At 42.5% G+C, this 25,043-nt stretch overlaps 1 protein-coding gene across 3 annotated transcripts in view; it reads right to left on the reverse strand.

Annotated features, from left to right (window-relative positions):
* Positions 1 to 25,043, reverse strand: part of LOC142184476 (diacylglycerol kinase eta-like) — a 117,138-nt gene that overhangs the window by 61,358 nt on the left and 30,737 nt on the right. For all 3 annotated transcript variants that reach the window (XM_075259362.1, XM_075259361.1, XM_075259363.1), the window contains exon 3: positions 606 to 716. In XM_075259362.1, coding sequence (XP_075115463.1) covers positions 606 to 716 — 111 coding nt within the window. The remainder of the gene's footprint in view (positions 1 to 605; positions 717 to 25,043) is intronic.

Here is a 25,043-nt window from a genome sequence, read left to right on the forward strand (position 1 = left end):
TAGAGTTTGGCATGGAATTGTATGAGGGATGAGCGATCTCAGTAGAATCAGACAAGAAATTGTATGAAGGCTGATGAATCTCAGTAAAGTCTAGCATGACATTGTATGAGGGAAGAGCGATCTCAAGCAGTACCAATACTTGCCTAACTGAAAAATTCAGCTTAATAAATTTGAAGCTGATTTTATTTATTTCTCTGCTTGACCAAATTGAGCAGTGGAATCTGATGCAGAATTGGCATATTTCACACCAAGGCAAAATTTTTCTACTTCCAACTCACTCCAATGGGAGTTATGAGATGGAATCCACCTGAAGATCAAGCATTATAAGAGGAAAATATATGACTGCCCATGAAATGAATGGCGGCTGATTTCAGGCAGAGTTTGGAGAGAATTTTGAGGCGGAATTTGCCTGAAATTCTGCATCAAATTCCACTTCATGAACATACAATGCTGTATATCATCCACTTTAATGACCTAATATTCATTTTTAAGACACATTGACAATGGAACCATTAAAAGCATCCATAATAGTTTACAGTGGACAAAATAATTAAAAAACTATTGGATTATTCTATTATTCATCTAAGACAAGTCGAGTTTGTCACCTTTGAATCCTTGGCATAGTACAATGTCCGCCCTCTGAGTTTGAAGTAGCGTCTCTTCCATCTCTGAAATGAGCTGGTCTGTTTCAGCAGAATTCCTTCCTTTACGCTTTTCTGTAACAAGGCATTACAAAATCAGTTTGCAATTTATGACATAGCCATGACGCTATATATAGCTAGAATATAGAGAATGTACAGTGGCTTTATGAGGAAATGAAATCATAATCCAAAAGGTTAAAAACTATACGTAAGCAGGCGGAAACATTTTATACACTTTTGGGTTGTTTCAAGAAAACTATTGAAGTGGTCAATGAGATCGGCCAGTTGGTGCGCTCAGTATAAGGGAAGTTTATTATAGAACGTTATTAGGATCTCAATGTTATCTTATCTCTGTAATGTTGTCCAGATAGTCTGTAGGTTAACAGTAATGTCCTATAATCTGCAGACATATACATATACATACACATTAATCTCACTGAAGGCATGGTGCCATAAATCTGTTATCCGCCACCCCCCATTACTGTAACGGGCAATCATAATATATAATATCTGCAAGTGACATCATTATAATTACTTTTGCCATGTTGTGATGTCATAACTGTACAGTGATTTTTTTGTGTGTGTGTGCAGTATCCACAGTATTTTTATATCATCCCTGTAGTGTGACATCACTGTGTGCATTATCTGTACAGTGACATTTTGTGTGCATTATTCCTATACTCACCCATTACAAGTTTTGCTATGGGGTGCCATGGTTTCTTGTTACAACCCTCGTGTACATAGAATAACTGGTAAAATAACACAGTCCATGGCCATTTCATGTTATAACATACATTTTGCTTCTTTTATTATTCCTATGTATATGTTTATTACATTTTCCTTGCCATTTTTACATATAAATGCATGCTATGCATACTGTTCCGAATGTCTTATGAAAATCCCAGAGTGGAATATATCTCACGTCATTTTACCTGCCTAAAACTTTTGCACAGTACTGTATACTTTTATCTGAGTAAGGGCTAGTTTACATGGGGCAAAGAGGTGGATTTTGACAGCGGACTTCGCCTCAAAATCCGCCTACATACAATGGTGGTCTATGGAGACCTTTTCTCCGCTATTAACAAGCTACCTTTTCTTCAGGCGGCTTCCGCAGCTCGCTGAGCCGCGGTGTCCGCCTAGCAGCAGCAACCTCCGGTGTCGGCTCATTCGTTTGAGCCAACTCCGGAGGGGAAAGCCGCGACCGCGATGGTCATGGCAGGCGGGTTTTGACCCGAGAATGACGCGGCTCCCCACATCACGCTCGGTGCCAAAATCCACCCCCCGTGTGAACAAGCCCTAAGAGTATGCACATTAAATGTAACCTAAATGCTACAGATTTGCATAAAAAAACCCAAACCTGTAGCATATAAGATATATCTAATAGAGATGAGCGAACACTGTTCAGAACAGCCGTTCCGAACAGCACGCTCACAGCACGTTCCCATAGAAATGAATGGAAGCGGCCGGCACGCGGGGGGTCAAGGTGCTTCCATTCATTTCTATGGGAGCGTGCTGTTCGGAATGGCTGATCCGAACAGTGTTCGCTCATCTATAATATCTAACAATCCACATCTGCAGACTGCAGAGAATTTTTACGCAGAGATGAACCTGCTTTAAAATCTCCAACAAATCTTGACTGGACATGTTTCACTACTAGTAAAATCCACCACAGATTAAAGTTGGATAAGCTTTAAGTTTATGCCACATTAATCAGTACGGCACATGTCCTATTAATAAACCTGGCGCATGTACGGCACGTGCACCCATAAAACTCCCATATTGCCATAAAGTTTTAATTCAATGTCTAAAAACATTTAGACCGAGGACAGTACGTAGCAAAAACCTATAAAACTACAGTATCATTTTATGTTATCTCATGCTATAACTGAAGATTGAATCCCTACTGAGTTTGTGTATACTGTACAATACATGTGCACCAGTAGGTATATACCGTAATTTTACATAACAGGCTTTAAGAAGCGACCAAGATGGTGAAAAGTATGTTTTCATCAATTTTTATAGAGCAGCATTCATCTATACTAGTATTTTTCCTTGTTGTACAGCTAAGGTTGGGTTCGTATCTGCTATTGCTCACCGTTCAAGTGGAAACCAGGTGGAAACCCAGTGGACCCCACTATAGTCTATGGGGTCTGGGGTTTTTAGGCCGGGTCCCCACGGGCCAGAAACGCCATGGGAAAAACCACAGCATTTTACAGTACAGGCAAAGCAGATGGGATTCACCAAATCCCATGTCCACTTTGCGGTAAAAACCACCGAGTGGGCACGCCGCGATTTCCAAAACCGGCGCGGTTTTGGAAATCACAGCATGTCAATTATATTTACGGAAACGCCCGCGGTTTCCCCATAAATATAATTGTAACAGAAAGTCCGTGGTGGAAAACTCTGTGAACTTTCTGTTTAAAGCGCTGGGGGAAGAACAGCGATGCGTTGCCGCCGCGCTTTTTCCTGCAGTGCTTTATTGCTGCGGGTTGTCCCTTGGGGCCTTAGCCTTAAGCAGATTGGGTTTCTTATTTTCAGATCCCCAAGCAGACCTGAAAAACGGAAACCTGAGCGCAGGTGTGAACCTAGCATAAGACTACACTCACATAAGTGTATTGCTGCATCTGAGAATAAGACTGAGCTTGTTTCCTATTCCTACCTCCTTTATTTCTCCCCTTGAACACATTACTCTCCCCCCACCACCTTTGTCTCTCCCTTACTTACTTTCTCCCCTTCTCCCCCCCCCCCCCCCCTTCCCTCCCTTATCTTATCCTATCTCCCTCTCCTCTCCCTGCGCCCTCCCCAATACCCACTTATTCTCTCCCTGGAACACCCTATTGTCACAATTGTATCCCTCCCCTTGTTTGATAATTACTACCGGCTGTACTTGAACCTTTGACTTTATGGATATTAAGATTGACACTTGTTATTTTCTGTGATACCTATTCAGATTTTAATATTTAGCTTTTCTTAGGCTGTTTCAGAAATTTACATCCTATGCAAACATTATCTCGATGTAACCATTTGTATTAATGAAAAATGTTCAATAAAAATATTATAAAAAAAAAAAAGACTACACTCACATCTGTGGATGAATGTATGTTGGAGACTATATCATAGTGTCCCCTGAAAATCATCGGATCCTGTGTGTGTTACCGCTGTTTTAGTTGTCCACCCCTATGTTATTTGGGTCCTCCAACAGACCTGAACATCAGGGTATGAACCTAGCGTCAGGCTCTATTAATAACATATCAATGACATGTTTGGATGACACGGTATAGACATATAGTGACATCTCTTCTTGCTTATACTCTACATTGGATGTCAGCGTATAAAGTAATACATCACACTGAGCTATTCCATACAGCAGTAATAGCCTGTTATTAGGTCTGACCATTGTCCTTTCCTCTTGTTTGGACTGTACTGTAATAATACATTGCAGAACTCCTTTGTGCATGTGGTATGTACCAATATATAGTCACTGTATGGCGGTATTATTGGTTATATTGGCACTTGTATAGTGATATTGTATACCTTGTGAGAACCTGGACCCTAAGGTACAGCACTATAGTGGTATGTATCTTTATATATTGGTTTATAATATATAATGACATATGTTATATGATATAACACATAATCCCATTCCCTTGGGAGACATAACCCAGAATGTTTGGTGCATGCTACTATATGCTGATGAGTGATATTGTAATGTGGGCTGTTTTCCCCTGGATTTGTGGGCTGGGAAACCCCATTGGGTGGACCACAAATTTCTTTCCAACAATAGTTCTTAGGCTTACTGTTCTATAATCTCTCAGTCACCATACTTGCTTTGTGCAGTATTCCAGTGAAGGGATTATCACCTTGGCTACAAGAATCACCAAACTGTGCAAACAACAATTACAGGAATGGCTGGGTTAGAGGACAGAGACAGATTTACAAATTAGGGATTATTCCATTTAGAAAAAGACGGCTAATAATAATATACAAATACATTAAAGGACGGCACAAAGATCTTTCTAAGGTTCTTTTTACTCCCAGTAAGTGGACATCACTTTACCAGTAACATAGAGAGATTCTTTACTGTAAGAGTCTATGGATGATGCGGTGATGGTGGATTCATTGTACAAGCTCAGGAAGGACTTGGATGTCTTTTTTTGTACGTAAAAATATTATAGGGTACAGGTTTTAGATTTTTGGTAAAGACAAGCTGATCCAGTGTGTTGTGGTGATTGCTGGACTTGGGAAGGAATTTTGTTTCCTGAAATGGGGCAGTTGGCAGTTTTTAGGTTTCTTCTAGGTCAACACTATAAGGTTATAGGTTGGACTTGATGGACCTGTGTCATCATCCAACCTCATCTACTATATCACAAAATAAATTGTTGCCTGACACACTTTCGGGGCTTAACCCCTACACATTGTTAATACGTCTATCTACATCACTGCAGCATATACCGTATACTGCTGCAATGTGGATTTAATGGCAGATCATACCGCACAGAAATCTTCCATTAAGGTGTCAGTGGGTTCTCCCAAAGCGGCAGGGAGCTAAAATGATCAAAGATGTCACGAAACCAGAATAAACACCGAGCTATAAGTGATCAATATGTTTAGTAACGGGAACTGAATGCAGGAAACCCACTTCCTGCCAACCGGTCCCCGCCATTGCTGGGAGGAAATGATCTATGTCCTGACAGCAATTCCTAGTAGTCAGATCACCACTTATAGGCCAGCAAGCATTGAGTCACTAGTATCTGTGATCCGCATAGTGGAATGCTGGGGGGAATACTGGGGGAAAAAGCAAGTGTAAAATATAGTACATGAAAAAATAAGTAATATAATACATGAATAAATCATAAAAAAGTCAAATAAAAAGAATAATAAAAATCCATTTTTAAAAGCCAGTGAAATTAAAATATTCTTTCCAAAACCACAACCCACCTACACCGTCAGGGACTGTATGTTGGTTGTACATAGAGATGAGCGAACAGTGAAATGTTCAAAGTTCGATTCGAGTAGCCGCTCAATACTCGACTGTTCAATCGAACATCAAACCCCATTATAGTCTATGGGAAATAAATACTCGTTTAGGGGGAAACCACTATTTGACTCAGGAGGGGCACCAAGTCCACTATGACACCCCAGGAAATGATGCCAACACCCTGGAATGCAACTGGGACAGCAAGGGAAGCATGTCTGGGGGCATCTAATATGCCCAAGTCACTGTATTACGTAAGGATCCCTGTCAGCTTGCGATATGCGGGAGCTGACTTTTTCCCATAGGAATGCATTGACCAGTGTTGATTGGCCGAATGCCATACAGAGTACAGAATTCGGCCAATCAACGCTGGTACTGCCGGAGGCTCGTCTGTGAGGAGGCGGAGTCTAATATTGGACCAGAATGGAGACTGCTGTGGACCGATCTTAGACTCTGCCTCCTCCAGCAGAACCAGTGTTGATTGGCGGAATGCAGGGTTCAGCGCACACTCAGCTCTGCTTCATCTCCGGTGTAGAAGTTCTGAGCGCACTGCCAGCACTTCTACATCTCAGCATAGGAATGCATTGACCAGCGTTGATTGGCCGAATGCCATACAGAGTACAGCATTCGGTCAATCAACACTGGTTCTGCCGGAGGAGGCGGAGTCTAAGATCGGTCCATAGCAGTCTCCATTCTGGTCCGATCTTAGACCGCCTCCTCACAGACGAGCTTCCGGCAGAACCAGCGCTGATTGGCCGAATGCTGTACTCTGTATGGCATTCGGCCAATCAACGCTGATCAATGCATTCCTATGGGAAAAAGTCAGCTCGCGCATATCGCAAGATGACAGGGATCCCGACCAGATAAAGCCCCAAAGAGCTGGGTGAGTAACATTCCCACCTAAATAAATCTAACCTAATCCCTAGCTAATCCTGCCTGTACATCTATCCCTGTCTCACAGTCACATAGTTCACAGTCTCATATGAACCGGATATTAAATCCACTGTTCGTATAAATTGGAGGTCACCTGAATTAGCCAGCCAATTACTTTTTCCGATTTTTTTTCGATGCCTGTCATAGTTCCTGTCCCACCTCCCCTGCACAGTTATTATTGCAAAAAAAGCACCAGGGAAGGTGGGAGGGGAATCAAATTTTTAGTGAGTTTGCCACCTGGTGTTCGATTCTAATCAAACATCTCGAACAGCCTGATATCCGATGGAACATGTACTCCATCGAACGCTGATCACTCATCTCTAGTTGTACATTTTTGGCTGAATACAGAACAAGGACCTGGACTCCAAGCATCAGTCATTCATGATGTTTGGAGTCTCTGTCTCATACACTTACCATATGGCACAGTAGGTTTACAGGCAGGGACTGCTAGCGTCTTAGATGACTATGATGTTTGGCGTCCAAGTCCCCGCTCACTGTTCTATGGTGTACAGTATATTTAATGACCTGAATTTGCCCATGTAAAGCTGCCTTTATAGACATATTTTACATGGAATCATATATTGTGTTCATATCACAGAATATGTTATATGAAGTCCGTACAAAGTTACTACTATATACACACTAGTTTTACCCTAGCGATGATGTGTTGTCGCAATAGTTCACCATCGAACTTGTAGGTTTTTTAGAATGTATTCTAGAAATAGACATCAATTATTGTACAGATCGCAGCAGGCATAGATTTCAATTTCTGGGGCATAGACAAGATGTACACCATTTATTAACCCTTCCAGCTCTGCGCCATACTATTACATCACTTTGAGTGCATAGTTAACGTACGTCGCAATAACAGTAAGGCGCGGTAATGCCATAGGCACAGAAGCCGTGTCTGCTGCATTACTTCTTGCTACATTACTTCCGAGCCGGGACCAGCCCTGGAGTCGGAAGATAGTCCAAGTCTGGAAGATTAACCTCCTGAGTGCAATTGAAGAGCAATAAGATCATCCAGAACCCAAACTATAACAATAAGCCCTCACAGAGCTATGGCGACAGAAATATAAAAATGTTATATATTTTGCAAGAAAGGGAAGGAAAATATGACAAAAAGTCTCCAAGTATTAACATACAGACAGCCCTGTGGCCTTAAGGGGTTAAAAGGCATGTATAATTTCACAATACAGGTTTTTTTTTATATTTTTTTTTCTTGTGAAAATGCCTTCAGTTTGTGGTGTTTTAATGCAATTTCTAAAAGGATTTTTGAAGCATTTTTTTCTGGTCCTATATACAGTAGAGAAGTCTATAGAAAGTTCACGAAGATTCACCCCACCTAGAACATGTCGCATTCTGTAACATAAAAAATCTCTACCGACTGTGCTCTTGTTTAAGTTACATACCTTGTCCCAATGATATGTCCTCAACACTGCCACCTTGGATCCCCACTGCAGAAATCCCAAGGTTGGAATGTCCGCCTATACAACCTATATGTCATCTGTTAGTACTTATATCTAAATAAGCATTTCATTGTATTTTCTTTTTTATGTAGATTGTGAGCCTCACATAGAGCTCGCAATGTACATTTTTTCCCTATCAGTATGTCTTTGGAATATGGGATGGAAATCCATGCAAACACGGGGAGAACATACAAACTCCTTGCAGATGGTTTTTTGCCCTTGGCGGGATTTGAACACCAGGACTCCAGCGCTGCAAGGCTGCAATGCTAACCACTGAGTCACCATGTGGCCCCCATTTCATTGTATTTTCTGTACTTGTTTATAGTAATAAACATTAAAAATGCTTATAAAAAATATTAGATTTATAATATAAGATCAGACCTCATAGAAAGGATGGTCCAGGTTCTTCTCCAACATGACGTCCACCACTATTCGATCTCACATGTACTTTCAGTGACGCCGATCCCCAGAACACAAGTCTTCTTTCCTTTTTCCAGAGTAAAAATCAGGAATTGTCCCAAACACTTGTTACAATTGCTTTGGGCTTTTAGTTCATTGTCGAATCCACACATTAAACAATGAAATTCTGTTGCTCTCCGGAGACCACCAAAGTCATGATAAGTTTCCCTCCATAGTAGTTTCATACTGACTTATTACTTGGTAGAATCACAGGCCATGGGTCTCTTCTGTCTTGTTCTCACAGTTACTGAGCTGAACCTGAGTAGACGGTGTGAACATTGTAAGGAACATATCTCAGATTTCTTCCTCCTTGAATGATGGTATCGCAAGAAGCGTCAGTGTCACTATGTGGCTGAACTTACCTTGCAGGTAAATAAGGAAGTTGTATAAAGGGAAGGCAGAGGCGTGGCGGGTCTAAAAATAGATGTCTGAGGTGAAAGATTAAATTGACCAGTCAGACCAGATAGGCAAGACTTAAGACGATAGTTATAAGGACACAGAAAAAGCTGTTATATTGGGGGAGACTTATAGAGTTCAAAGTATTCAGCACCGGTCTTCATATCTTCTGAGCTGATGGAGTTTGGACCTGTCGCTGGAATAGATTCAAGCATCGTTTACCTAAAGGATAATAAATCTAACAGGATGACGGCTCTGCCCCCAGCACGTCACCTTTGTTGGAAAGTGGCATGGGTGGCAAAAAAATATAAATGGTCACGTTCCTGAGGTTTGCAGATTGATGTGGAAACAATACTAAATCTCCTCCATTTACCTCTGAATTCTAACTACTATCTATCATCAGATTTATACATATACATGTTCGGCAATGGTGCAAAAAAGCCACAAAATTTGCACAACTAGTATCTCGCTGAATGAATAGTTATAATGATAGAATGTCATATTCGCTCACTCTTCATTCAGCGAGACGCTAGTTGTGCACTTTTTGTGGCTTTTTTGTACCATTGCCGAATAAATACTGTGTTCAGAGGTTTAGAGATTAGCCAATAGAATTATTATTAATATTATTACTATTATTTACTAAGTAATAATTAGAACACATTAAATTTTTTCAAGTCAATTTTTTTTCGAAAAATTTGCATGTTCTGGTCTGGCGTTTTGTTTGTTTGTTTTTTATGCTTTCCTGTAGACTTCTCTATAGAGAAAAAAAAACACCTGAAAACTATATGTGTGTAATCATGACACCCTGATGCCAGTGCACCGGCACCCAGTCACGGCATTTCACTCCGGATTAGGCCCAAATGAATGGGCCTAGTCGGGAGGGAGTCTCAAGTTTCAAGAAAAAACTGCACTTATTTAGAAGTAACTTCTGCCTGCGACTTCGTCTGTGGGTTGTTGGTTTGATGATCCGCCTATATTCAGCAAATTGCTGCCGTCGATGGTTTGCCTGCTCTGGCGTTTTGGCAGCTCGCAATCTGTCCTGCTACTGACCTTGTTCCTCACACTGTGCCTGTGATTGGCTCGCTGGGATGCCATATAATGAGCGTAATGTTGGTGTTGATGATCCGCCTGCTGCGGCGTTTCGGCAGTTGTCAAGCTGGCCTGCCGCTGAACTCATTCCTTGAGCTGTGCCCATAATTGTTCCGGTATCTCAGCAGCTTGCTGGGACACCATATAATGAGCGTGTTGTTGGCGTCGATGATCCCCCTCAGCTCCGCTTGAGGAGACCTCTGTGACTTCTAGCTACCTTCATAGCTCTCATTTTTTGCGACAAATTAGATTTTCTTTTTCCAGGCATGTTGAAAACTGGCAAACTGCCAATTTGGATTAAAGGTGTTTGCCCATGTCAGTTTCTCATCAGTGCCTGAAGCAGATCAGATAATATGCAAATAAATGAGCACAATCCACTGAGGGTTAGCGTGTGTTTACACATAGAGATAACAGCCCTGGCTTTCTCAGAAGCTGAGATAAGAGCAGTGTAGATAACATAAATTCATAACAGTCATGAAGCCATGTCATTTACTGGGATAAAAAGTAGCCTATGTTTTAATCGAGATTACAATCTATGTGTCAAATTAGGGCTAGTTCACACGTGGGCAAAGGGGCGGATTTTGACAGCGGATTTCGCTTCAAAATCCGCCCCTTTACAATGGTGGTCTATGTAGACTGCCGGGCTTTTTTTCCCCGCTAGCAGCGGGCTGCCGCTAGCGGAGAAAAGAAGCGACCTGCCCTATCTTCAGGCAGAAGCCGCGCGGCTTCCGCCCCCGGCAGCACCCTCCTATGTTGGCTCATTCATTTGAGCCGACAGCGGAGGGAAAAGCCGCGACCGCGATGGTCGCGGCAGGCGGGTGTCAAAACCCGCGCGGGCAGTTCATGTGTGAACTAGCTCTTACATCCAAATCCATTCAGCTGTTTTTGCGTGATCGAGTAACAAACATCCAAACACACAAACTTTCACATTTAAGGATAGGATTTAAAATATTTTTAATTGAACAAAAAAAAGAAATGTTGAGCATGCCCATTCACATACTAGTATACGGCATCTTATATCCACAGACAATGCTACACAATGATATACTTGTCCATGTATCTTACACCCATTCCATTTTGAAGTGATTTGCACTCATGTGCAGGTACAACTAGTTCAAGCAAGATATACTGTATATAAACTATGGAGATGATAGCAACCTGTGTTCTCAAATTAGAAAGTAAAGGAAGTGCTGAACATCTCATAGTATAGATACAGAGAAAACAAATGTAAAAATAACAATCATTGTCAAATGACAAGAAATGATCAAAATGTTTGGAGAGATAATATCATACCCAGAATAGAAAGCATGAAAGACTTGATATGTGCAAAACACCCTTAGGCCGGGGCCTGACGTTGCGAAAATGTTTTACAGTACCTGGCTAATTCCATCCGCACATTGCAGAAAAAAATCTGTAATCCCGTTTGCAAAAACTTTGCTGTTTTTTAATATTGCAACCTGTCATTTATACCTACAGATACGCTGGTGTTTTCCATGTAGGTAGAATAGGGGTAGAAAGTCTGCAGAGGAAAACGCTGCAAACTTGCAAAGAAACCCACTGCTGGAAAACATTATTGCATATTTTGAGTCAAAGCTGTGGATTGAGGAGAAGTGTAAGAGCTTCTTATATATATCCTATTCCTTTTGTAGCCATTCTTGGCTTTGGCTCAAAAAACTGCAGGAAAATCTGTAGCAAAAAAAGCTGTTTTTCCTCAACGTGGAGTATTAGATAAGATAAGACAATCCTTTAATTGTCCCACCCAGGGGCGTAACTACCGTAGAGGCAGCGGAGGCGGCTGCCACAGGGCCCGGGCCATTAGGGGGCCCGGTGACAGCCGCTACCGCTGCATTTTTTTAAAAAAAAATTTTAACAGGCCGTTACGGGCCCTATTCACTTGCCGATCCTGGCTGGGCCGGATCGGCAAGTGACACAGCGGGCTCCACAAATACTATCATTATACTCTGCAGACCCCCGAGTATAATGATCGGCGGACCGGGAGAGGTAAGGGAACATAAAAAATACTGTTACTTACCTCTCCATGATCCTGCCAGGCCTCCTTCCTTCTTGTCTGACGTCACATGAACCCGGCCTGCTTCCCGGGCCATGTGACGTCCGACGTCATTAAAGAAGGATGAGAGCGGCGGGCGACAGCATAGGAACCGGGGGACAGGTAAGCAACTGTTTTTTTTAATGTTTTTATTCCCCCGGGTCTCTGATTATTATACTCTGGGGTCTGAAAAGACCCCAGAGTATAATAATTGTTTATGGGTGTCCACGGTGGAGCATAATACTGTGTGCAGGGGCCACTATGGGGGATAATACTGTGTGCAGGGGACACTATTGGGGATAATACTGTGTGCAGGGGCCACTATTGGGGATAATACTGTGTGCAGGGGCCACTAAGGGACATAATAGTGTGTGCAGGGGACACTATGGGGGATAATACTGTGTGCAGGGGCCACTATTGGGGATAATACTGTGTGCAGGGGCCACTATTGGGGATAATACTGTGTGCAGGGGCCACTATTGGGGATAATACTGTGTGCAGGGGCCACTAAGGGACATAATACTGTGTGCAGGGGCCACTATTGGGGATAATACTGTGTGCAGGGGCCACTATTGGGGATAATACTGTGTGCAGGGGCCACTATTGGGGATAATACTGTGTGCAGGGGCCACTATTGGGGATAATACTGTGTGCAGGGGCCACTAAGGGACATAATACTGTGTGCAGGGCTTACTAAGGGACATAATAGAGTGCCGAGGAGGGGGTCAGTCAAGGTCTTCGGCGTCGGTGTCGGTTGGGGGGGAGGCCCCCAAGTCAAAAGTTCACCACGGGGCCCCGCCATTCCTAGTTACGCCACTGGTCCCATGATAGGGAAATTCAGAGGTTCAGTGGTAAATCACATGACCATGGTCAGACTTTTATCCACTAGAAGTAACAGAATGAATGACAGAAAGCAGAGATCTAGAAAACTGTGAGGAACTGATACAGAAAGTATATTGGAAAATTGTACAACTTTTTATCATACAAACCATAACATTTGTCTCTCAAAATTGGTCTGAAAGTGGACAACCCCTTTAAATAAATCTCATCCTCGTGGTGCTGATAAAGTGATAAAACCAGCATCGCAGTATGATGTTGGTTATTGCTGGGGCTTCACTCGCAGCTTTCAGCCTATTCCATGCAAAGTTTGAAAACTTCATGAGACCAACAATGACCCCTGCAGGCGAGCTACTGCAAAAACCATTGAATTTTGGGTGCTTTTTGCCACTGCAGCTTGTTAAATTTCCCTGATAGAAATTCAGCAGCATATTCCTATGGACTTCTTTGCACATTTTTTTCTGTATTTTTAATGGCAGAAACATTAAATTTTTCGACAAAGAATCCTATGGTGAAAATAGCAGAGACAAACACCATACACACAGGATACTGCAGTGAAGGATGTACTGTCTATAGTTACTATATATAACATAACACCTACATGCAGTGGTTTTGGCCCCCAAAAAAGGAAACAAACACTGCACCAAAAACAGCACAGGCCCCTTAATAATAATGGTGCATAAGGGAAAGCAGAACTGACATCTACTTGAGCAAAGATGAACCCTGGAATAATTAGTCAATGACAAATAGCTCCGCCTCCCTGACTTCTCAACACAGAAAGAACAAAGATCTCAGTGAATAAATGACAGGTTATGTTCTTCTACAACCCTATGCATCAATCTGCTCAGCTGTTTCTGCTCTACACATCTTACTGTATATAACGGGTCCTTTAAGAAATAGATACTAGCTTTCATAAATTCCTTCTTTTCCATCGTATGATGTCTTATGATAACCCTGATCATAAACAAGTGGCAGAATTGACATACAGATAAGAACTATTGGGCAACTAATGGACTTATCAGATGCTATTAGGACATCATTGTCCCTCATCCACCTCCTAGCACCTTGGAGTCTGCAATCTCCCTCATTGATTGCTGCCTACATGCTTGTTGCCAGGAATGGACTTATTCTTTGGCACCTGTTGCCAATGTTCCAAGTTTACCCCACTGTAGATTTTATAACTGTTGTGAATATTCTCCACTTGTGTTTTTTTTTAACTGTTCTCCAATTGTGTTTGGTAATTTTCCTTTTTTTGTCCAGCGACAGTGAAGTGTCAGAGAGGAGAAATAAAGGTGGAAACATATGCAATAGATAGAGCCATGGAGCAATGCATGGAACAAAGTGCACAATGACTGTGCAACTTGGTATTCCAATGTGAGTTCCTTTGGTATCCCCTGCAGAGAAGCTCTTGCTATTGTGTGAGGTTGCCTTTATTTGCATCTACGTGTTTAGTCATCAGTTCACAGTGGCCACAAACCACACACTCCAATCTTCCATATGCATTGCACTAAGCCTCCCCTACAACTTGAAGGCTGGATACTTTGGCTACAGAACTTCCATTTAACATATGAGGAGCAAGCAGAAAATCCTGCAGACTATTTTTCAAGACGTATTACCAAGAATGACATGCCAGCAACTATCTTAGTTTAGAAGCATGTAAATGTTGGTGTTACACACCAAGGGCAATGACTACTGAGGAACTAAAACAAGGAGTTGACTCTGACCCCCAACCTCAATTATTTATTGAAACTTCAGACTAAGGCCTAGTTCACACGGGCATAAAATAGCGTATTTTGGTCCTGATTTTGACATCGGGACCAAAATACGCCTGCCGCGACTGTCAGTCGCAGCTTCCCGCTCTGGAGTAGGCCCAAAATAAATGGGCCTAGTCCGGAGGGTGCTGGATGCCGCGGCTCAGCGACACCACCTTGTGAGGGGGGTGGATTATGACATGGATTCTGTGCCATAATCCGCCCCCTCTGTCCCCGTGTGAACGAGCCCTAAGAACGAAGTTCCTTCCATGCAGAGGCTCACCTTTAGGTACCTGAACAAATGACATACTTGCTCGCTTTTAGTAATAGAAGCCATTTCCTCTCTGTGTCAGACTTACAGACTTTCAATCTATTGCAACTTATTTTGCAATCTTTGGTTCGGTTTCACACACAGGAAACCACATGCAATCTAGCAACAAAACTAATTGGATTTCTACCACAAGCATTTGCAACAAGAGTTGTGCAAATTCCTTTGGCAATGTTGAATGTCCCTATTGATACACTACCAACAACTGGGCCGTTGAATGGATCAAACTCCCAAGTGAGTGGGGAGTTTTGCCTGGACCCCATTTATTCTCAATGATTCCAACTCTGAAAAGCTATGTAGATAAGTGTTGCCATCTTTTCAAGTAGCTGAAAGTAAGGATAGGAGATTGGATTGTTATGTTTGTGTTCCAGGAGCAAATGTCAACAACAGCTGAACCTAGTTGATAACAGAGAGCAGTAGTCCAGTGGTAAATCCAGTACTGTGCTGCAAGATAGGCTCACACCCCCAAATGTTTTTACCAGAGCCTGTGAACCTTGATGGAATTTGTTGAATTTGAGGACCTAAGTTATCACCACCAGAAACCATACAGGAAATAAAGGTTCCACTATCTGAAAACTATACTAGAAGCCCCCCCTATTATCTTATTAGGATGATCAGTATCAGGAGGATGAATCAGTAAAGTACTGTCCCAGTCGCCTGTTCAATAAGAGATGTCTTAGCCAGGAGATGAGCGATATTCCATTAACAAGTTAAAAGATTGTTTTCCAAGAAATCATATCAGGACCAGAGTCAGTAGACAAGTAGTATCTGGTAAGAAAGCCAAAGGGTCAGTATTTTAAGACATCACATCGTAGTTTGAATCAAAAGACAAGAGTAAACTGGTCACAAGCCAAAGTTTGGTTTCCAGGAGATCAGACTGTAGTGATACATAAAGAATCAGACCACAAAACCAAATTAGGTAAATAATTGCAGGCACCTGGTTGAGGAGGAAGGGAGTTTAAACATGTCTCCTCAGGTGCTCTTTGGACAAGCCCAGAGAACTCTGACATTGCAGAAGCTTTTCAGGTCGGCACAGGAACCTTAAAGCAACGGTAGAAGAAGTGAAATTCCTAAAATGCATCCAGGGTAAAAGGTTTAGGTCATCCATGGTCATCAGGTCCCAAAAATATACAGCATTTCAAGAAGTTTCAAGGTTATGACCCAGGAGCAGTGGTATGAAAGAGGTAAATTAAGGGGACCTCTGTCCAAAAACAAACAAAATTCTGCCATTGACTTGTGTTTGTTGTTCATTCATTTTTATGTTCTGCCCTGCAAAAGTAATGTATTATGGAGTAAAAGAAGAAGAAATGGAAACAGATCCTATGCACAGAGTCATAGAGCAAGTCAGAGTCATAGAGCAAGTATGGACTAAAGTCAGTAGTGTAACTAGGAATGGCCCAAGGCAAACATTTGACATGTCCCTCCCCCATGACTGACCCCTCCTGACTACCCTGATCAACCATCCCCCCACACAAACATATTCCTGCACACACTGTTATGTCCCATAGTGTTCCCTGCACACAGCATTATAATGATATAGTATAATGATCAGAGACCCAGGGGAGGATACAAACATAAAGAACACTGTTACTTACTAGAGATGAGCGAGTACTATTTGAAACTCCTGTTTCGAATAGCATGCACCCATAGGAATGAATGGACGCAGCCAGCACCCAGGGGGTTAAGCGGCCGGCCGCCGGCTAAGTCAGCGTGCCGGCCGCTTCCATTCATTCCTATGGGTGCGTGCTATTCGAAACGGCCATTTCGAATAGTACTCGCTCATCTTTATTACTTACCTCTCCTGGGCTCCGGTGCACTCCCTGCTGATGTTGGACATATTCAATGATGTATGAGACGTCACAAGAGCCGGGTTTGCGTCCCGACGCATAAGGACACAAGCCCTAGCCTACATGATGTCCGGGACGTCACCAAGTAGGCCCAAAGCCTTACGGAGCCCAGGAGAGGTAAGTGAATAAAATATGAATAAAAGCGGCTGTAATGTAAGGGGATTAGGGCAGTAATAAACCAGTTATCCAGGAAATAAGAAATCGTACTAGATAAGCTTTATTACTAATATACATCCCGGAGCCCCGATTATCGCCTTTGTGGAGTCCAGAACTATCGTTCTTATGACTTTCCTGTGCCAAGAATGCAATGGTAAACCGTATTAAAAAGGGGTTATTAAGAGGTTTCAGGTGTAAACCCATAGCTATGCCTTTCTTCAATCCAGAATGCTATGCCAATTGCAGAGTTTGATGCCCAAACATAATTTCAGTAGCCATCTCAAGCCTCTATTGTAACACCCCCCCCCCCCTACTTTTAGCGCTGCCCCAATTACTATACCTAGAATGCTACACAATGCTCCTAAATGCTATACTATGAAGTAAAGGCGGAGGCCAGGGATACAGGTGTAAACAGGGACATAACTAAAATGCTGAACTCATAGCAAACTGCTAGACCATAGTTTATCAAACTTTTCACTTGGGCCTCACCAGTCACAATCTGTTGTCATGCCAGGACCTCATCAACAAAGAAATATTACCAAGGAATACTAAACAAATGCAATTGTGTTGCACACATAATACCCATTGGCAACCAAATACCACAGTACTGCACATATTAACCGTAGCATAACTTACCATCCGAACAGTGTAAAATACCAGTGCCCAGCAGAAAATACCTCCCAAAAAAAGCCAAATACCACTGTACAGCGCAAAATACTTCTCTAAGCTGCTCAACATCACAGTACAAGAACATATTACACCCTAGCTGTGCCACACAAATACCACCATGTAAGCCATAATTCCTGCTGAGACATCACAGAACAGCAGCAGCACCAAGAACATATCAGGGTGGGTTGACGTTCCTTGGAAAGACTTCATAGAAACCTCCAAAAATCAGCGGAGAAAAGAAATCCTGCATGGAGGAGGTTTCTCTCCGTGCTTTCAGTTTTGAAATGGCAGACCCCATTATAGAGGGAGTCCGCTGGTGTCCATTTACAGCCACAGTTTCTCTGTCGCTTGGGTCCCATGATGTGCCCGAACAACAGAGACTGTGGTGCTAGTGTGAACCTAGAGTAACCGTGCAACACAAACTATTTGTCCAACTATAGCAAACACCACAGAGTAGCACATCTCACCCCAAATATACCTTTGCAGAAGCACCAAACACCACAGAGCAGCGTCATTGGTAGCAGCATTGCCCCCCAACCTTCCCCTCTTCTAATGGCTCCTACAGTCTCATCCTTTCCTCTTTTAGACCATTGGCAACAATGGCACCAGATAAAACCCTACAAAGGTGCAGCAAATCACTGAAGGAAAACTTTTTTGGTGCTGGACTCCAAATCTGTTATTCTAATGTATTAATCAAGGATCACACATAGAGGTTCAGGTGTCTCCATGTGTAAATGGGGGATTTTTTTAATATTTTGGAATAAAAGAAGAGTTTAACAGGCTGGAAACGTTCTTGGTGCAGGATTCACAGTTTTTCTTCACGCACTGTAGGATTGCAATCTGGATCAGTCTGTGCACAGAGCCCTTATTCAGTTATTTGAAGCAGTTTATTGTTAGCTGACTTTTCTTTTTTCTATATGTTGTTGTATATACAGCAAATCATTTCCCAGTTACACCCCACACACTGCTCCATAACAGAGAGAAAGGAGATAAGAGAAGACCCTCTTACCACCAGTACCAGCCTACGAGACCTCTGCCTCTGGATTAGAGCCTCTAGATTATACCAGGGTGCTTCCTGTATTTAGGTTTTCTGCCTGATGGTGGTTGGAGTGCCCTTGATGGATATAAATGCAGGATTAAAGGGGTTGTGCAGGAGTTAAGTTTACCTTAAGTCATCCAGCAGATTCTTCTTGATGTACCCAGAGATTTGGAGCTGGATGAAGAATCTGCTGGATGAATTAAGGCAAATTGAACTCCCCGGACAACCTCTTTAAGGACTCAGGAGACAGTTGGTAACACTATGAACAACTCACAGTTTCTTAACGGTAAACATTCAGCAAGGAACAAATCTTCATAACAGTTGTAATATAGTCGTCCACATATATGGAGGCACAAGTACCTAAATCTGGAGCAGTGGTCAGGAGGTCTTGTTCCCAGTCCTGAACTTTGTCTCTCAAAAGTGTACTCTGTTTTTTCTCTTTCATACAATTCTGCAAAAACTACCTACAGTACCCATCTGTGTGTGTGTGTGTGGGGGGGGGGGGGGGGGGTACATCTAAAGGGTGCTAAACCTAGCCTGAAGCTCACAGACTTAGTTGTAGCTATCAGACCAGTCCAATATTCATAGACTGTGAGCAGTGGCCCAACTAGAAATGGTGGGGCCCCGTGGCAAACTTTTAGACCCCAGAGTATAATAATCAGAGACCCAGGGCAGGATACAAACACAAAAAACACTGTTACTTACCTCTCCTGGCCTCCGGCGTATTCCCTGCTGATGTCGGCCATCTTCAATGATGGAAGAGATGTCACTGAGCCGTGGTTTGCGTTGCGACGCATAAGGACACATGCCAGGCCGCATGATGTCTGGGACGTCTCACAAGTAGCTTGAAGCCTTCCGGAGCCAGGAGAGGTAAGTAACAGTGTTTTTTATGTTAACCTCACCTCTAGCCCTCCGATCATCATACTCGGGGGTCTGAGGTTCGCTAAGCCTAAGATTGTATCTAGTTTTAAAGGGGGAATCCTCTTAGTACTGAGTTTAAGTCCATCTCAAAGTCATATTACACTAAAACATAGTATACAGCTTTAAACATGGAGCGAAGAATTATAAACTCCTTAGTTCTACTGGTGCATTGCACAGGATACAACATTTCTGGCTGTATCAAATCAAACATATTTATAGCTAAGAAGATTTTTTTTTTTCATAAATTTCTTCTGTTTCTATTTGGTTCGTGTAAGAAGGTCCATCTGTTTCATAAAGTAGAAAAAACTGGATGTAATATGTAATCACCTTTCATACATAATGAGGACTTGACCTAATTTTGCTTTGCACTAGAGGTTAGCTGGGTGTGTCCTATCGACTTCTAAATATAACCTCTCTTTATTTAGCTCTACATAAATTATCTACCGCATGTAGTGCTCGCTTACCAGTAGTGTGCTAATTCTTAGACAGGATGTGGTTATATGGGGGATTTTGACTCATACAGATTCATTGAGAATCTGCAAATTGTCCAAACCACTGGTGAGAAATGCTCTTAAACATGTTTAGTATGGAGAGATAGTCCATACACTGCTTTGTCTAGATGGGTTCTTGGTGCAATTGCTTTGTTGTTATTATTAGTTATTAGTAATGATAATGATTTGATCTATCATTGGCCTGGTTTGAATCTCTTCAATTGACTGTATTTCAGTATTGACATATCAAGGTCACATTCTGCAAACTAGCATAAAACATTTTGATCACTGCAGTAAATATGACCATTAGCTATGTACATAGGAAAATCCTATTAATATTATAAAGGTGAAAGTTTGTGGGTTTGTGGGTTTGTGTGTCTGTGTGTTTGGATGTTCGGATGTTTGTTCCTCAATCACAGCCAAACGGCTGAACGGATTTTGGTGAAATTTCACACACCTACATATTTCCCACGAAAGTCAAATAGGCTACTTTAAATGTGGGTCACTCACCCCAAATCGCCACCGTCACCCTCCAAAGACCCCTTCGGGCTCGGCTATATAAGCTGGCATTCTGCCAGCGCTGCTCTGTCCACGCTCCTCCTATTGGTGCATGGCAGGCTGTGGGCAGGCTATAGAGCCAGGGCTGCTGCACCATAAGTTGGGGGCTGAATGTGGGCGTGCCGATTCACCAGGGACACAGTGAGGAAGATGGCGGCAGCCCACATAGTCCCGGAGCCGCACCTATACCAGGCCACCTGAACACATCACGGAGGATAAGGAGGAGGCTGCTGCACCCATGAGAATGGGGGGCAGAGATGGGGGGGAAGAAACTGGGGGCAGAGATGGGGGGGACACGAAACTGGGGGCAGATGAAGTGGACTGAGGCCGGAGAAGGGGGGACATGAAGCTGGGGCCAGGGATAGGGAGAGAAGAAACTGGGAGCAGAGATGGAGGAGACATGAAGCTGGAGGCGGAGATGTGGGGGGAAAAGATACTGGGGGCAGAGAGAGGGGGGCGGCCAGATACTGCGGGCAGAGATGGGGGGAGACAAGATACTGGGGGCAGAGATGGGGGGGGACAGCATACTGGACGCAGAGATTGGGGGGACAACATACTGGAGGCAGAGATGGGGGGAGACAAGAAACTGAAGGCAGATGAACTAGACTGGGGGCACAGATAGGGGGACAAGAAATATAAGCGGTTCTGCGCCACCGCCAAACCGCAGACGAAGTCGGGGGTAGCTGCGAGTCAGGAATATAGTCATCAGCATGTATAACTTTGGTTTATATTGCAAGTATAAATTACTCATTGTCCCAAAAATCCATATTTACCTAGATAGCTGGGGCAGTAGCCCAGAAGAAATGCAGTCTTTTGCCCAGAAGGTCTGGATAAGTAGACAGGTAACTATGATGGGGCGGGGGTGCATTGAGTTAGTTAAGAAATACTAGTAGTGGACAGGCTAGCTAGGAAAATAGGGAGGGGGTGTGAGTAAGAAAGGGAAGGGGAGGGAGAGAGGGAGGAGGTGTGAGTCAGCTCTGGGTGGCTCAAGGCATCATGGTAGTTGTAGGAAAACAGAACAGGAAGATGCCCATGTAAACAAATGCAGAAGATACCAGAAGCTCACAGAGAATCCCAGAAATCACTCAACTAATAAACAAACTAATACTGAATATGACATCATGGCACGAGGACAATGCACACACAAGGAGATTACTGTATACACTGTGACATCACAGGATTTGAAGAGAGTCTTTTTAATGATGTCACATGCAGGGATTGTGGTGTTCCAGCAAAGTAATGGAGACACATTTAGTTTTCTACATTCCCTTCTATCACCCATAGATATATTAACAGCACTGTACCCAACCACAGTAGATACTCTCTTCTCTTATATATGGAGTAGCAAGGCCTTCTCTTAAAGGAGCCCTCCCATAAAAGGGGTCACTATGTGCCATAATACTGTGTTATTCTCTGGCTCGTTGCAATGGTGCTCGATGTACACTTCAGTAAAGGTAATTTTCTTACCAGAAATTATTCTCTCCTTTTTGTCTTCAGGTGTGTCATGTAACCAACACTTTGACTTTCCAATTGACAGAGCGTCTTATGTGGGACAGGAAGCCACATTTGTCTATTCATTGCTATTAGGGCAGGGCACACTGCGACTTTTTGTAGCACTACTAATTGAGTTTTAGTACTTAGCTATAGCAAAAATAAATGTATTGTGTGAATTATGTGCATTGTATGAGTCGAGTTGTGTACAATCATGTGTGCTACAACTGTCACTAAATAGTTAATATCAATCAGTAGCACTACAAAAAGTCTACAGTGTAGCCCTGGCCTTAAGCGGCGTTCACACTACCGTCGTAAACCCCGGGGAAACTGGACAGGGGACGGCGACTGGAAAAGCATTTAAAGACCTACAATCTGAAGACATAAATTAGACTTGATTTCCTCAAACTGAATCCTCACGTCTTCCATCTGGCATTCCATTTCTCTCTTCACCTTGTCATAAGCGTTAGCCTTGTCCTCATACAGTATCTGCACAGATATCAGGTTTTTTCTCTGTGAATCACCTGTAATCTTTATAAATCTTGAACATGGAACAACTCCATCATCTCCACCTGTAAGCGCCCTCTTTGAGCTGCATATTCTAGTTTGGAGATCAATTTCTCTTCGTCAGGAGCTCAGCAACTATCATAACCACAGAGTCTCTGATATATGATATACTACACTGATTGTAAGCATTAACCCCCCCCCCCCCCCTTCTCGACACCTTGGTCACAGATGTCTGAGTTGCCACTATGCACTGGTGCCCCCATTTTGGGGTGGATTGCTGGCTCTGCAACAAGAACCCAGTCCGGCGATCCATTGCCTTTTGAAGGCTTCCAGGCTTGTCTGGCATAAAGTTGTATTACAGGCTGCTTTATGTAGTCTATAATACAAGTACCGCTGTTTTACAATGCATTATATTAGTAATCAGACCCCCTGTGGTTCATTACAGTACATAAAAAAAAAAATTCAAACCACCCCACCCTTTCCCTAGAACACCTATAAAATACATAAATACAGTGAAATACATACATGTTACATATTCCTGTATCCGAAAATGCTTGGCCTACATATTTATAAAAATATTTTTCTATACAGTGAATACAGAGGAAGAAAAATTAAAAGACCCACAGTTCAGTGTTTTGACTCCTGTAACAATTGGATAAAAAGCAATCAAACCAATAGACATTCCCCAAAATGGAATACAAGTACATCTGGCATCTCCATACATTGAACTATATAGAAAAAATAATGGGTCTCACAATATGGTGACTTCAAGAATCTTTTTTAAATGATTAAAATGAAAGAAAATATATGTAAATTTGGTATCGCCGTAGAATACAGGTCATATGTCATTTTTAGTTACACAATGAACGGCTCATAAACAAAACCCCTAAGAAAGTCACACAAATGCAATTTTTCTCCAATTCCACTCCATTCTGTATATCGTACAGAATATTAAATGGTGCCACTACATAGTACAAGTTATCCCACAAACATTAAGCTCCACACAGCTCTGTAAATGGGAAAATAATAAAGTGATGACTTTTGGAAGATGAAGAGTAAAAACAAAAAAATCAACAATCAAAAATGTCTGCAGGAGGAAGAGGTGAAATCCTGTGGTTACTTCTCAAGCATTTCATTTTACTTCTCACTATGTAGAACTTTATTAGATAGAGCGCATTTCATTTGATGAACCGCTATATAAGTAATATAATCCAGCATCTATAACATGTGAACCTCTCCAGAAACTAGGCATTAACCTGACAGGGTAGTAGTAGAGGGGTACGTGTCTTATTCCTCCTCCATAACTCACCTAAACTACCAGTCATTCACCTAACTCAGTAGAGTACTAAAACACACCTAATGCATTTCAATGCCAGTTATACGTCCCTAATACTGTAATGTCCCGGTCCTGCTCGTCCAATTCCCTTTAATAGTCCTTGCAGACTGAGATGGTATGGACATTTGCATATAAGGTAAAGAGTTTCCTCCCCCTTCATTCCTTCTATATATTACCAGAGCCAGCACACAGGGGATCTATTAATGCGCCGTCTTGTGGATGTTTTTGTGAACTACACCTGCCATTGTAATTTGAGTTGTCAGTGTACAGGAATGTCCAGTATGAGCAGGTGACCTTCAGGACCAATCAAGCTCCCTTGACTGGCCTGGAGGAGGAGGAGTTACAGCCCCCTCTAGGGGGTTGGGGACCTTTTGTCTGGTTCTTTGTGTGAAGAGATCTAGACAAGACCGCATATAAAACACCAATACACTGTATATATATAAAAATTATTAAATGTTTTATTATTAATCATACATAAAAAGCCTGACCACGTGCCTCTGTGGTCGGGTGATTGGCACGTTACTACGTGCCGACGCTGATGCGCATGCACGTGGAGCCTCGCGTGATGCCAACACGGCGCCGGTGCGCTCCACACACTGAACCACCAATGATACACTACTAAGGTACATATAAATATGAGCACTTTTGCATGACATTTCATGCCTCCTGAGGAAGCCTAGCAGTAGGCGAAACGCGTCGAGGCGCGGCCAAAGGGCTCTGTGTGTCACCAGTACACCTTGGACAACATGACTGCAGGTAATGGGACTTTTCCTTACTTATGACCACAGCTGGCATATATATTATTTCACTTACTCTCTGTAGGTATATTGTGTCTAATTGTGTATCCTTTATTCTGAGGTAGATCTTTCTATACTAGGGGTATCTATGTACTTATTTGGACCACTTCTATGTGCTCTATTTAAATAGGCTATCTTAGCCTTTCCCATAGCATTTGCTATTTGGGATTTTTTGATGTTGGTCCTTTAATAATTATCCTAAATTTGGTATTATCCCAGGTATGTTAAATCCCTCTGTAGAATAACATCTAATTATCCATTGCAGTTAGGATACTTTATCAAAGTGTACTTTGCTGTTGGTGTGGT

Source organism: Leptodactylus fuscus, chromosome 11, assembly GCF_031893055.1.
Source record: "Leptodactylus fuscus isolate aLepFus1 chromosome 11, aLepFus1.hap2, whole genome shotgun sequence".
NCBI classification, from domain to species: Eukaryota; Metazoa; Chordata; class Amphibia; order Anura; family Leptodactylidae; genus Leptodactylus; species Leptodactylus fuscus.